Source organism: Calliphora vicina, chromosome 1 (genome assembly GCF_958450345.1).
Source record: "Calliphora vicina chromosome 1, idCalVici1.1, whole genome shotgun sequence".
In the NCBI taxonomy this organism is placed as follows: Eukaryota; Metazoa; Arthropoda; class Insecta; order Diptera; family Calliphoridae; genus Calliphora; species Calliphora vicina.
Genome location: NC_088780.1, coordinates 4,277,779 through 4,293,002, shown reverse-complemented (window position 1 = coordinate 4,293,002; position 15,224 = coordinate 4,277,779). Strand labels below are relative to the sequence as shown.

Here is a 15,224-nt window from a genome sequence, read left to right as displayed (position 1 = left end):
ATAAAAAGCTACTAAAACGATTAGAGTGATGCCTGTGGAAAAGGGATGAAATGCAATGTAATTATTTGTTAGATTGTAGGTGAAATATTTTCATGTTTAAAAACAAATCTGTAGATCACGATACATCAAAGATAAACAACTACACATGAATTCACTGAGGGTCAGCGGACCTCAGCTGTATTAATCTAAATACGAAGCCTACACGCAGAGAAAAAATATAATTGGGCATGGTTACTGTAACCATATAAATAGTGTTACAAGATTTTTAACAATATTATAGTCACAGTAACTATTTACATGATTGTGATAACCATAATATGGTTAATTTATGATTCACATGATTGTATCAACCATATATATGGTTACAGTAAACAAGTATATGTTTGTGACAACCATATTTATGATGAATAATTTTATCATAATATATTATTCTCAGATTATGATAAGCCTTAAGTCGAGAGCAATATAATATGATAAGTCATTCATCATATGAATGGTCGTCACAAACATTTATTTGTTTACTGTAACCATATATATGGTTGATACAATCATGTGAATCGTAAATTAACCATATTATTGTTACCACAATCATGTAATTGGTTACTGTGACTATAATATAGTTAAAAAACTTGTAACAATATTGAAATGGTTACAGTAACCATGCCCAACTATATTTTTTCTCTGCGTGTATATACAGAAAAATCGCTCCAGTAGTAAAATGTATTAAACCAAACCAGGCGCGGAAAGTTTTCATATAAAAATTAAAAAAAAAAAATTTTGTACAAATTTTAATAAATTGGATGTCGGAATTTTTAAAGATAATTTCATTCAAATATTGGCTGCGTATACGCTGTAGATGGTGCATACGGTAGTTCAAATTTTCGATTACAATTTCCAGCATTTCTACCAGTATCTCGCGAATTACAGGAGTAATGTTGGCTTCCTACAGTGCAGTCTGTTTCATATTTGAATGAAACTATGAAACAAATTATACTTTAAAATAAAAATTTTAAATATTTTTAGGTAAACAAATTTAAATTTTTTTTTCAAAAAATCTCAAATTTAAATTTATTAGAGGAGAGAATGTGACGAATCTTGTATTTTTTTATTTATTGACAGAAAAAATTTTGTTGTTGAAAAAAAATCGGGTTAAAATATATTTTTCCTGACTTTAACCCATTGTTGATCCAACTTACTATGGCCTTATATACGTCGTTGCAAATTACTTTGAAATGTCTATCATTAAATATCCATATTGTCTATATTAATGACATAGTAATCCATATATAGATCAAAAATAGACAAAAAATCGAGTTTGTCCTGGTTCAAAATCGGGAAAAGTATTTTTAACCCGAATTTTGTTTGTAAAACTAATTACTAAGAAATTAAAAAACAATTTTAACAAACAAATTTAAAAAATTTTGAGAAAATAAATTTTAAAATGTTTTATCTGTGGAGAAAACACTGAAAAAATTCTCGATTAGCAACCCTTGCGACAGTTTACTTGGGATATATAAAGTAACCTTTTAACTTATATTTGCATTACTAGCGCACATTCGTATTAAAAGATCCATAAATATTTAAATTTAAGTCAGACATATAATTAGACATTAGTGAAAATTACTTTGGGACATAAGCTGTATTAAACAGATTGTCTGGTATTTAATTATGTATTGTACTTTTCTTTTCAAATTAGCTGAATTATTTTATTTGACAAATTTCCATTTATGTATGTCTAATTAATTTCAACAGTTCTTTTGATGACAAATCTTTTAATTAAGTGATAAATGTAAGCTTTAGGTTAATAACATTATAAAATAAGCTTTACATTGAATTACGGAAACATTTACATTTCAAGACAAATTTGCTTTGATTAATAACTACCGATCATATTAAAATATGATTATTTTATTTAAAATCGTCGTAATCAACACTAATTACTACTAAACAAACGGAAAGCGAAAAAATGCTGAAGTAAAAATGTACAAATACTTAGATGATTTGTTATTTAAGTTGTTGTGTTAATAATATTCATTAAAATTCCTTGATAAATAATTTCTTTTTTGCATTTTTGTTTGTTTTACAGTTTTTTTTTTCTTGAAAATTTACATAACAAATTATTCATTTTCACATCATTATTAATAATAATATACAGTTTTTGTAAAATAAGTTTATTGTTTTATAAAATGTTGACCCACCTGAGCATTTATACACAAGTTGTGATAGCAAAGTAACAGCCACAGTAGCACTGTGGCCAAAAACCAATTATGATTTACCATAGTGTGAAAATGATGCCTGAGGGGGAGGAAGACAGTTAACTGAAATAAAAAGAAAAAAATTAAATAAAAGTTTAAAATATAAATAAAATTAAAAAATAAAATAAAAAAAATTAAACTCGCCCGAGCAGGGACTTGAACCCTGGACCCTTGGATTAAAAGTCCAATGCTCTACCGACTGAGCTACCCGGGCACATGCTATTCGTATGCCAAATGTCAAATATAAAGAACAACACAAGAAAGAGACTAAGAATTCTCTGTAACATGTAGTGCTGTTGTGTATCTATAAATGTGTGTGCTGTTATTATTCTTAAGGGTTATTTTTAGACAATCTAATAAATGACTGGCTGTCAATCTCTTGAATTTGTCACCTTTAAATTATGAGTGAAAAAACCGATTGTTTTTATTTCTTCATTGAATTCAAATAGAAGGAAGCTACAAATATATATTTTTCAACTGAAGTTACAATAATGATATTTGTAATTATTTTTTTTGTTTGTTTTAATCTGATAGAACATACGTGTGTACAACCACAACAACTGTTTGTTTAACATTTTAAGATTTCCGATCTTAGATAAATTTGGCTTTTTTAGTCTCCCTGTTTATTCTCATCACAACAAAAAAAAGTTCTAAAACAAAAAACCCAACAATTAAGTTTGTGTTTTCTAAAAAAAGATCTTTAAACAAAAACTTACTGCAATTAAACACAAATTAGCTGTGACAGTCTTAGACAGGTGCAGTTTTTATAGGTTGTACCTTGTACGTATATATACGAGAATTTTGGTTAATTTCGTAGATTCGTTTTTTGTATTTTATTTTGGTTTTGTTGTTAGTGTCATTAGTTTTGCATAGAACAATAGTCAATATCATGAAACGGAAATTTCAAATTTAAAAGTTAACAAATTGTTAAAAGTTGTTTTTAAAATTGTAGTTGTTATAAATAGTTATTTAGGAGTTTAGTTTTGTTTATTTTTTTCACCACACGATTTATTTGACATTTTTCTAAGAACCAATTCTAATTTCCTGACTTTGAATACTCAATTAATATAGAGTTTGATTGTCATAGCAATTGTATATTACATTTTTATGTAAATTTTATAACCAAAAATTTAGTACCTATAAACCGCAAATTTGAGAACATTCAACTGAATCGAGCAAAACGGAATAAAAAGGAAAAAAACCTGAGCAACCTAAGTCATTAAGTCATTAATATAGACAATATGGATATCTAATGATTAGGGTTTTTATCCCGGGAATTCCCGGTATAAATTTCCCGGGAATTTTACCAATTTTTCACTACCCGATTCCCGGGATTTGTAGTCGGGAATCCCGAATTAAAAACTGACGAAAATACATAAAAAAACAAATTAGAACTCTATTTTTTCACCAAAAAAACAGTAAAAAGTTTTTTACTGTTTTTGCTTATATCTCGGCAATAATAGACCGACCGCTTATTATTAATTTTGGGTTTTTCGTATGAAAATTTAAAATTGAATTCATTATTTATTTCTTATTGAATCATTCTAATTTCTTTAAATTTCTTCTTCAAATCCATAACAAAATAACTTCAAAAATTTATTAAATGATTAACTTTTTATTCAATTGAAAAAAAATTTTTTTTGTGTGAAAAAAAAATTCGGGTTAAAATTTTTTTTTCCGATTTTGACCCATTGTAGGTCCAACTTACTATGGTCTTATATACGTCGTTGCAAATATCTATCATTAGATATCCATATTGTCTTTATTAATGTCTTAGTAATCCAGATATAGGTCAAAAATCGATGCTGTCTTGGTTTTTTGCTCATATCTCCGTTATTTATGGACCGATTTTGCTGATTTTAAATAGCAAACTTCTCGAAACCATGTCTGACAGAATTATTGAATATTTGGATCCCGAAGATAATTGGGGTCTTCAGAAAAATGATTTCAACAGACAGACGGACATGGCTTAATCGATTATAGGGTCGGAAATGAAAAATGTAGAAATTACAAACGGAATGACAAACTTATATATACCCTTCTCACGAAGGTGAAGGGTATAAAAATTAAATGGTCCATGTATGTAATGACATCACGTGAGAACGGCTGGAGCGATTTTGCTGTTTTTTTTTTGTTCGATTCGAAATTTTCAGGATATGGTTTGTAATGAAAAAAAATTCAGGTAAAACTCGGAAATTTTTTTTTGAGACTGTAATTAAAAAGCTCACTAAAGTATGCTGTACAAATTAAGATATTTTATTTGCAAATAAATACAGGTAGGTGTATGTGGGTTGGCTACAATATTCCTAATTTACACTATCATTATTCATATATTTCGGGAATAGCCGAGTACCCGGGAATGTAGAAAAAAATTTCCCGATTTCCGGGAATCAAAAGGTCGGGAAATTAAAAACCCTATTAATGATAGATAATATCTGATATATAATATCTATTAGATATTTCCAAGACCTTTACAACGGTGTATATAGGGTCACAGTAAGTCGTCCTACAATGGGAAAAATACTAATTTTAACCCGAATTATTTTGTAACCAAAAAAATGTTTCAACATATTTTTATTTTGTATATATAGCACTTTAACTTGCTTAATTTAATTTGAAGCTGACGATTTGCCATAATATTTACCAAGTCACTTTTTGATTTGGATAGAATTTTATGTCATCAAAAAACAATGTTTATTTTAAACACGAAATGGTAGTTAAGAAATTTAATGATATAATTATAAAACAGAAAATATTGCTACAACAAATCAACAACATCTATGGAACCAATCGATATAAACTTAATTATGATTTATACATATGTATATCTTAAAATAACATTGCTCGTTTGCGATAAGAAAATCATAACTCCAAAAATATAGTAAAATTTCCAAATGCCCATTAGCTCAATTTTGGAAAACATTTCTGAATTTATCTCGAAAATTTATTTCTGTACATAGACAATATGTATATCAAATGAAAGCTATATATTTCTCCAAAACCCATTTCATTGTTAAAGTATAATAAGATGAAGGGTTTATTTATATTGCTATATTCGACACCCCCGAACATAATATGAGGGTTAATTGTTTTTTAATAAACTTTTATCCCAATCGCCTTTGTGGAAAAATAATATCATGATAATAAATCTCTCTCATATCTATATAAGGAATTAGTATATTGTTTTTTTTAGTACTAAAAAATGACAAATTCTGAGTTATGACAATCTTGTCGCAAATTAACGACGATGTATTATTTATTATTTCATGTTTCATCACATTATTTCTTCAAATATTTTTAGTACCTTTTCTCGACTGTCTAGTCTGTTTCTTTAATTGCTTAATTATTTTAATTTGCAGAGTGAAAAAAATGACATAAAAGTAGCGCTATTAATTATATTTTTTGACGCAAACTACAGAATTTTTGCTAAAACAAAAGATTATGAAAAACGCTACCAAGATGTTTCATTAAAGACTAGTTTGTTTATTTATTGTATAAATAAATATTTAAAAAAAACATTTCTTCATTAAGAAAATATGAAGAAAAAAAAAAATTAAACAAGAGACACTAATAGATTTATGAGTTAAGTACGAGATGTTTTGTTTTTTAAATAGTTTGATATAATGAGAATAAGTGATGAATATGTTTGACAATAGACAACAATCTGTCACAATTTTAAAAGTATAAATCATTCAAGCGAATAAAAAAAATTTAAGGTGAACTTTGAGGAGGAACAATAGTTTGAAAGTGTTTGCTTAAATTTGAGGTTAACTTACAATTACAGTTTAATTAATCTTAGATTTTAGATACAGTTATTTCATAAACTAAGTTTAAGCTATAATAAGGATACCATTATTTACTTAAACTAAGTTTAAATTTTATTAAAAGGTCTGAAATAAGTTTAAATTTAGTTAAACGAATATTTTTAAATCACTTATTTGTTTAACAAAGTTTAACGATCAATACAATGGGAATTTTGTAAACACCTCATTATAACATTTCAATTTAAAATTTTCAATTTACTTTATTACATAAATATAATTACAAAATAATTACTATACAAACGCTTGTTTAATTTAGGCTTAATGATGATTTTTATTTTAAACAATTGTTAAATAAATTACAATATATTTAACATTTGAATTTTGAATTTGAATTTTGAAATCAAAAAACTATAATGGACGGTTCTTACACAACAATATTAAATACATTTTGGCTTTGTTGCAATTCAATTATAGTAAAAAATAGTTAAAATTGGAAAAAATACCGCATTTTATGTATAACTAAAAAATTCGGTATTTTTTTTTAAATTTTTAGCTTTTATTTTGAAACATTTGCACAATATACATAAATTAATTCAAAGTATTGGTTATTGTTAGCTATGACCTTTTCCCATCTTTCTGGCATTTAAGATTTATGGATTTCGCTCCAAAAGAACTGCTCATCTTTTGAGGCCAATAACGAATCAATACAATTTCGGATACTCAGTTCTGAAGTGAAGCGCATCCCAGAAAGACTGTTCTGCATCGATCGAAACAAATAGTAGTCGGACGGGGCAAGGTCTGGATTGTAAGGCTGTTAAGGCGGAACTTACCAACCACTTGTTTCTAAATAGTTTTTAACAGATATTGCAACATGTGGCCTAGCGTTGTCATAGTGGAATATTACGGTTTCATGTCTGTCCGCATATTCTGGGCTATTTTCGGCCAATGTCAGTTTCAAACGAATCAGTTATATTTGGTACAGGTTTCCTGTGGTGATCTGGCTAGGTTTCAGCAGCTCATAATAGATAGGACCCTCTTGGTCCCACCAAATACAGAGCATTACCTTAGCGCCATTGATATTTAGCTTTGGTGTTGGTTCGGCTGGTTGGCAGGGCTTCACATACGATCCCTTACTCGTTGGGTTATCGTAATGGATCCATTTTTCATCACAAGTAATGATTTGGTGCAAAAATGATTTTCATTTATAGCGTTCAAGCAGCATTTCAGACATACAAAACCAACATTCTTATGGTAAGCAATTTCCCTGCTTTTGGATGAATCCTGCTGCTGTCAAACTTTTTGTAATTGCTTCATGAGTAGCTCCCAATGATTCGGCAAGATCATTTTGAGTTTGACATTAATAGTAATGCCTTCAATTCTTGCTCTTCAAACTTTTTTGGTTGGCCAGGGCAATCTTTGTCTTCCATGTCAAAATCATCACTTCTGAATTCAACAAATTATCTTTCACACATTGAAACCAATGGAATACATTTACCATAAGATTTTGTTTGCAATCGGTGTGTTTCAAATTAAAGAAGTAAAGAAAAACTTCTCGACATTTTCGAAGCAAAAAAAACTTTGTTGTTTACACCAAAATGTTCAACAACTAAGTGTGAATAAATTACAGATGTGTACCCTTCAAAATAACATAAAAAGATACACCATCTACTGTAAATCCCTCATTTTGAAGTCATACGTTATCCTCTAACTTGCTAACATTTTCAAAATGTTATCCACATCTTCGCAAAAGTGGTGTAACCCAAAAAAAATTGTGGGTTACACCACTTTTGCTGTGATGGCCTCGTTTATTAAATGAAAACAGGTATATACAGCATTAAGACTATCTATTGCTTGTTTTACGACACAAGCAATAGATAGTCATAATGCCTACTACATCTAGTATGGACTATAGTCAAGCCTAGCCTGGTCTATAGTCTAGCCTGTAGTTTCAGTGGGGCTGAATATATTATTTAAACTGTATATACCTGTTTTAATTTTTTGGTTGCTGTTCTGGTGTTACATACAGTCCTTACATTACCAACTATCAATACAAAACTGGCGTATGCTACCTTTTGGTATTCTAAAGCAGATGGAGCTGAAAAATCGTTTTTGTACATAGCTTAATATAACAATGTAATGTAGCAAAAGTGGTGTAAGTTGAATATACCACTAAATAAATAGTTTGGGGTTACACCACTTTTGCACTGATAACCTCAAGTATTAATAGGATTTTTTTTAAAAAATTTAAATTAAAAACCGACAGGTAGAGCCAATCTTAATAATACTCTATATGTTTTAAATTAAAGGCAATTATTGTCATTAACTACAATACACACGCATGTCTTCCTTATTAATGTTCTAATTAGTTTAATTAAGTTTCTCACACATCAACCATAATGTGGGCTTTTGTTTAAAATAAAATAAATTTTATATAAAAGCAATTACTTCTGGTTTGATTTTTTATTAGTTTTATTAATTTCAGGCAAATTATTTTAAATTATAGTCATCAGGCGGACAATTTGGTTGGCAGTGATGGGTTGGACAACACATCAGTAAAGACTTTTTTCCAACACTTTTTTCAAACAAATTAAATGTGTTTTATACATGAAGATTTCATGTTCCAAGTCTATTATTTAGTAATATTTCTTTTTAGATTTTTTATCTTCTTTTTGTTTTGTTTGTAAATTAGCTTTTATGAATTTAGTTATTTTCATGTACAGCTTTATTATTTATACAAAATCATCATTAATTTTAAAGCAACAGAAGTTTAAGTTAAAGATTCTTAATTGAAATGTATTTTTTTATTTTAATTTTTGAAATCATTATAAAATGTACATATAAATAAAAATAAATTCATACAATTGATTTATGTATTTATTATCAATTCAAAAACAAAATGCTTCATTAAAAATGTTATTGAAATTGAAAGAATGCATTGCTTAAGGTAGGGTCAGACTACGCAAATTATTTGACACAAGATGTTTCATGTGTTTGATCAAAACTACATCAAATAATTCATGGGTTGATTTTGTGTTCACACTGTACACATTTATTTGCCATATTTGTTTAATCAAACTACACCGAAATACTATCAAACACACAAAGGGGAAAATATATTTGACTTGTGGTCACATTTATGGTAATATTTGTTCTAAATAATTATTAAATAAAGCTGCAAAACAACTTTAATTTCTTTCATCAATAAAAAAGACATTTCTAGAAAGTAAAATATTACCAGATTTTGCTTTACATTTGAAAGAGTTATGAAATTTCAGTACTTTTATTTAAGCGTCAAATATTTTATGTTTCTAGTTTGAACACAAAATATTTTTGCACTGCAAACAAGAAAACAGCTGAATTTGGTCAAACAAATTTATTTGCCAATATGAAAACATTCTTGTAATGTGACCAATGTGTGACCACTAAACAGCAAATATTTTCCTGCATTTTGGGTATTTTTTTATTTGATCTTGCAATTCATTTGCAAGATCAAACAGCGTCAAATAACAGCTGTTGTATCATGTGTTATCGCAAAAGTAGTGTTGCTATATCTTAAATTAAAAATCGCTAAATAATGAAAACAAATCGCGAAAAGAACACAAGCTTGAACAATTTAATAATATAATTATTAAATGTTTATTTATTAAATTATATTACTATCACAATTCATAATTGAAATTGAATGGAAATGTAATCATATTTTATACTTGAAAAATATTTGAAATATTAAATATTTTTCAAACAAAAAACATATGGCTTGAATTTATGTTTCCTTTTTACTGGAGAATGCTATTGAAATAAAGTGTAATACAACTGTAATTCAATTGCTTGACTATAACTCAAGGCTTGAATTACACTTGCTATCAACTTGAATTCCAGTAAAAATGCTTATTGGTTTTTTAATACATATTATTAATCGAACACGACTTTTTCCAAACTTTTTTCATTCAGAATAAGAACATGTTCACAAATATTGTTAAATTTTATGGAAATGTTTACCTTTTTTACATAAATTTTTAATTAATTCCAATTCAATCGCATTATCTAAAAATTTATAATAAAAATTTTTTTATGATACTAAAATCAGAAAAGTGAAAAATGCTATTAGACAACTCTTCTTCTGTAGTAAAAAAAAATTAAACAGATCATACTGTTTAAGAATTATTTTTTAATTACAATCAATTCATACTATTTATGTATGTATAAAAAATTTTCTTTGATTTTAAATTCAATCTGTATAAAATTTCAGTTAATATTCCATATGTACATATGAGCAATTTTAAATTTTGAAAATAGACAAACTCCGTGTATAAATAAAAAATAATCAAACATCAGACTATGTTAAACGTACAAAAATATAAATCGCATAAAATTGTAAAAATCGCAACATAGACTTCATGTCTTCAATTAGTTTTTCTCCCAGTATGTCATCCTATGGTGAATGACTTTTATGTGAAGAAGAAGACTTCATTTATTGATGCAATTATTTAGTGAAAATAATTTAAATAACAAATATTCATGAAACATTGAATATGTATTTATGTTTAAAAAAAAAATAGTGAATTTGTGTCTTTAATTTAGTACGAAAAATATTTAAATAATCTGCTCCTATTTTTCCGCCATGTTGAGCAAATAATTTTCTGTTTTTTCTATTTGATCAAACAATTATTTTATGAAAGTGTTTGATATAGTGTGACCACACGGCAAATATATTTACTGATTCTTTTTCGCAGCAGTTTGGTCAAACAAAAAGTGAAAAATTAAATTCAATATATGATAACAAAATTCAATAAATCTCTAATAATATGATTACTTTACAATTCGAAATAAGTGCTTTAACCTTAAAAATATTTGCAAGATCAAATTATATATTTTTTAGGTATTTATGTAGCTAGTGGTCACACTTTGTTCACATTAAGAAAATATTTTGTTTGCCGACAAATAATTTTGTTTGACTAAAATCATCTGTTTTGTTGTTTGCTCTAAATTTTATTTGTGGTCAGATTCAGGCAATGAAATATTTGACGATAAACGTCAAATATTAGCTGTGTGTGACCGTACCTTTAGTGTTACTGTTTGTCCACCTCATAATATATCTCTCATATAGTACGAGTACGATTAGATTTTTATAAACTTTATGGCTGCAGTGACATCTTCGTTATAGTCTGTATGTCTGTCTGTCTTATCTGAAGATTGTCTAAAAGGTCTTTGCACTTTGTGGTGCAAATATGAGGAGTTGTACATGTACTACCAATGAGTACATTACGTTTGCGGTGGTATAAACAATTTTAAATCTTTAGATCATTAGAAGAAACGTGATTTAATGACTTTTTCTTACATATTTATGTATGAATGTTCATTTGATTTGTTGCAATTTGGAATTAACTATTTATTAATGAAACACTAGACTAGACAAACAGTAAATACTGTAAATAATGGACTTGACATGATATCTTAATATTGTTGGTCATTCTTAAAGGGAAGTCATCTACCGAATTTAGACTCTATTTTAAAAATTCAGGCCTACAAACTGCTTTATTTATATTTTGCAATAACTTTTCCTGCAGCCACTATGTTCTTAAATTTTCAGAGTTTCTCTCTTCATGACTTTACTGTATTCTTTTCATTCAAACTAAAGTAATCTTCTACATATGTCTTCATTTTATTTTATAACTATCAGCACGTGCTGTTAAAAGATTAATATTTTTCTGCCATCTTTATATCATCGTCGGATTTTTCTTGAAATTGCTAAATACTTGTCATTATTACATAAATGAAATCTTTTGCAATTGATTATTGTTCATTTGGAATGAAACAAACGTTGCGTCGTAAACTTATAAAAATTGCTAAAAGATGAGCTATTAGCAAATAACAACTTGTAACACAATGTTTTTAATTCTATTTCTCAACAATGTTGAGTTAAGTAGAGGATCATTACAAGAGATCTTGAACAACTGAAGTTTGCTGACGATATATGTATGTATCTGGGCACAGTGGGGCAGAATTAAAATTTTTTGAAAATAAATCTGGCATTTCTAAATGGCTAGTCCGGTCGGGATAAAATTTGACGTGGGTGTAGACAAAGAGTATTCGAGTATACAAATTTTAATAGGATTGAAAATGTGGACAACAATTTAATCTACATTTATTCCGAACTTTTTGTTTAGATAAGTTAATTTTTGGTCTTACAAAAAAAAATTCAAGTCAATATCTCAATTATATTCAAAAATATGCCACCTTAAATTAATATTTTATTCAACAACAAGTCATTGGTTTTGACATTTTATACTAAAATATGAAAAAGGGTAATATTTTTGAAGGACGGAGTTTTAAAGTGGCATATTTATGAATTGAGATATTGACTTGAAAGACCAAAAATTAACATACCTAATAAAAAAATAGTTCGATTATAAATGTGGATCAAATTGTACCTAATATTTGCAATCCTATTAAAATTTTGATACAAATTTTAGTTTTAAAAACATAATAAATATGTATGTAATAAAATCTTGATTTATTAACAAAACTCAATGAAATTTTCAACGTTTTTTAAATTTGTTATTCTAAATAACAAAGTGTAAAAAACGTTTCAAAAGGTCAAAGGGAATCCTCCAATTCCTAAAAATTGATAATCCCAAAAATGGTATTTTTTAAAATTTTGTCAATAGGGTCCACATTTCCATCGGGACTAGGAAAATACTTTGGAGATAAATAGAGAACACATCAAAGTTTTCAAGGCTCTTTTCTGATTTCAGTTAAGTCACCTTTTCGCCCAAAAAACAGCAAAAATGTACTATTTTTTAATTTTTGGATTGAAAATCGTTTAGTTTTGATCCATAATCAATATTGCTCCTAAATCTTTTGTATATTATTGGTAATTTAGTTGTCTAACTAACAAAAAAAATTTGAGTCCATTCGGTCCATAAAGCACGACTTATATTTTTTAAAAAGGCGGACCAGAGTTTGGCAAAATTTTAAAATGCCTATAACTCGGAAATGCACATGCAAGCATGTTTTTTCAAGACCTAGCCGAGCGCTTTCCAAAAATATAAAAATCTTTGAGAAATGTCACATGTTTAAAAATTTTACATGTCGAAGGTACCTTACTTTGATCTCCCATAACGCAGACCCTGGAGCATCCACTGTGCGGGACAGTAAAGAAACAAAATCTGATTAGTTTCTAAATTACTTGTTCAATGTATTCAGTTTATTATAAATTTATTTTATTGTAATTGTTGAGATCAACAGAAAATACTTATAAATAATTTTCTTTATGGGTGTCCAGAATTGGTCAGAGCTCCAGTAATTTTTAATGTTTTTGGCATTTATTTTATTTAGTTTTTGTTACTAAAAATTTCAAGAGAAATCAATTAAATAACGATGGACTTCATAAGTTGCCTAAGAAACTTTTTTAATAACAGTTTAATTAATAACAGTTTTTCCGTAAATATAATATACAAAATTCGGTTTTCAAAATAATAAATAATAAATTCGGCATAAAAAACAAAGCAAAACAAAAAAACATTAATTTATTAACAAAACCACAAGAAAATTAGGAAAATTTGTAGTTATTGTTATTAACTACAAATTTTCCTAATTTTCAAATTCAAAATCTATTATTTTTCTACTCAAGAAAAATATAAATTTTATGCCCTAATTTTGTAAGACGTAACGAAACAATTTTTTCGAAAAAATTTGTCATTTTTTAATTTTCATATTTTTGAAAACTGTAAAATTGAATTTTATAAAACAGAACAAAATGGTCCCAAGCAAGGCGTATTAACAAGGTGAGTGCATAAAATCAGCTGTTTCTTAATTCGCTGTGGTTTTATGTACACTATATGTCAAACATTGTTTATGTTTACATTTGTTATTGTAAATAACATAGTAATATTTTAATTCGCCTTGATTTTGACATTTACCGTACATTTTAACAAAAAAAAATTGCCTGTTGTTTTTGCATTGTTGTATTTGTTGCCGGGACGCACTCACCTTGTTAATACGCCTTGGTCCCAAGCGCTTGAAACGTCAAAATCTAACGTTGAGAATTTTTTTCATGTCAATACATTTTTCAGATTTTTCAATTTCCAAAGAAAAAAAAAATTTTTGAGAATGTGTTTTTTCTTTTCATACGTAAAAAACAGAAAAATTTGTTTTCCAAATTAATTTAAAAAACAATCAAACATTTCAAAATTTTTTCAATAAATTTTATTTGTTGGAAAATAAATAAAAATAATTTAATTTATTTGGCAAAAGTTGACATAAAAACGATGTTTTCAAACTTGGTACCACGTCAAATAATTGACTTGAAACGAAATTATAGTTTCGTTTCATGAAATACCAAATTTTTATTTTTTCGTTCCAAACGGAAACGCAAACGAAAATTCGTTTGAAGATACAAAATGAGGCCATTAAACTTTGTTTATATGATTTTCTTATTAATTACACTCTGCTACAAAATGGCACTTTTTGTCAGAAGTTGAAAAGCCACCTAATGGAGGTTGTAGGCCTAGGTGAGGACATACTAAAACGGTTTTCAAATATTTTGAAACACCCTCAAAATTTTGAGATATTTTGAAAAAACTGTTTTATCTCGCACATTTTTCGACCGATTTAAAAATTTTAAACAATTATAGTTAGGTAAAGAATTAAGCTTTCATAAAATGTAATTGTGTAAGTTTTTATAAATAGTTTGGAATTCTTTTTTATTTTTTTCATAATTTTTTAAATTCAACAATAGTTATTTTAATTCTTGTCTATGAAACCCTATTTTTTTTGCACAGTATTTTATAGACAATTTTATGAAGACAAAAACGAGATATTAGTTGTTAAAGTCGGTTTATACTTGCAAAAGTTATTAAACTTTTTCGAAAAAATTGTAGAACAAATATTTTGTATAGTTTTTTGTTTTTTTTTATTCATATGGGCTGGGAGAGAAAATACTAAAAAAGGTGTTAATGAAAAGTTGAATAACTTTTACAGTTTTCATTCGATTCGAATAATTAAAACGATGGTTTGTTAAGAACTAAATTTCCTTAATACATTTATATAAATTTTTATAAACTTCCATATCAAAATAAGCAATGAAAAGCGATTAAAATCAAAAAAGTTGATAAATTTTGTTTTTCTTTTAGATATTCTTAACAAAAACAATACTTATAACTAAGAAATGTATAAAGCGTGATCAGTTTTCTTTTTAACCTCG

At 27.2% G+C, this 15,224-nt stretch overlaps 1 protein-coding gene and 1 non-coding gene across 2 annotated transcripts in view; both read right to left on the bottom strand.

Moving 5' to 3' along the window:
• js (jiangshi) overlaps window positions 1-15,224 on the bottom strand; it is a 50,533-nt gene that overhangs the window by 14,488 nt on the left and 20,821 nt on the right. The window contains exon 2 of the mRNA XM_065498761.1: window positions 2,199-2,318. Coding sequence (XP_065354833.1) covers window positions 2,199-2,279 — 81 coding nt within the window. The 5' untranslated portion in view covers window positions 2,280-2,318. The remainder of the gene's footprint in view (window positions 1-2,198; window positions 2,319-15,224) is intronic.
• Window positions 2,397-2,469, bottom strand: TRNAK-UUU (transfer RNA lysine (anticodon UUU)). Its single transcript has one exon. It is a non-coding gene; the product is annotated as a tRNA-Lys (tRNA).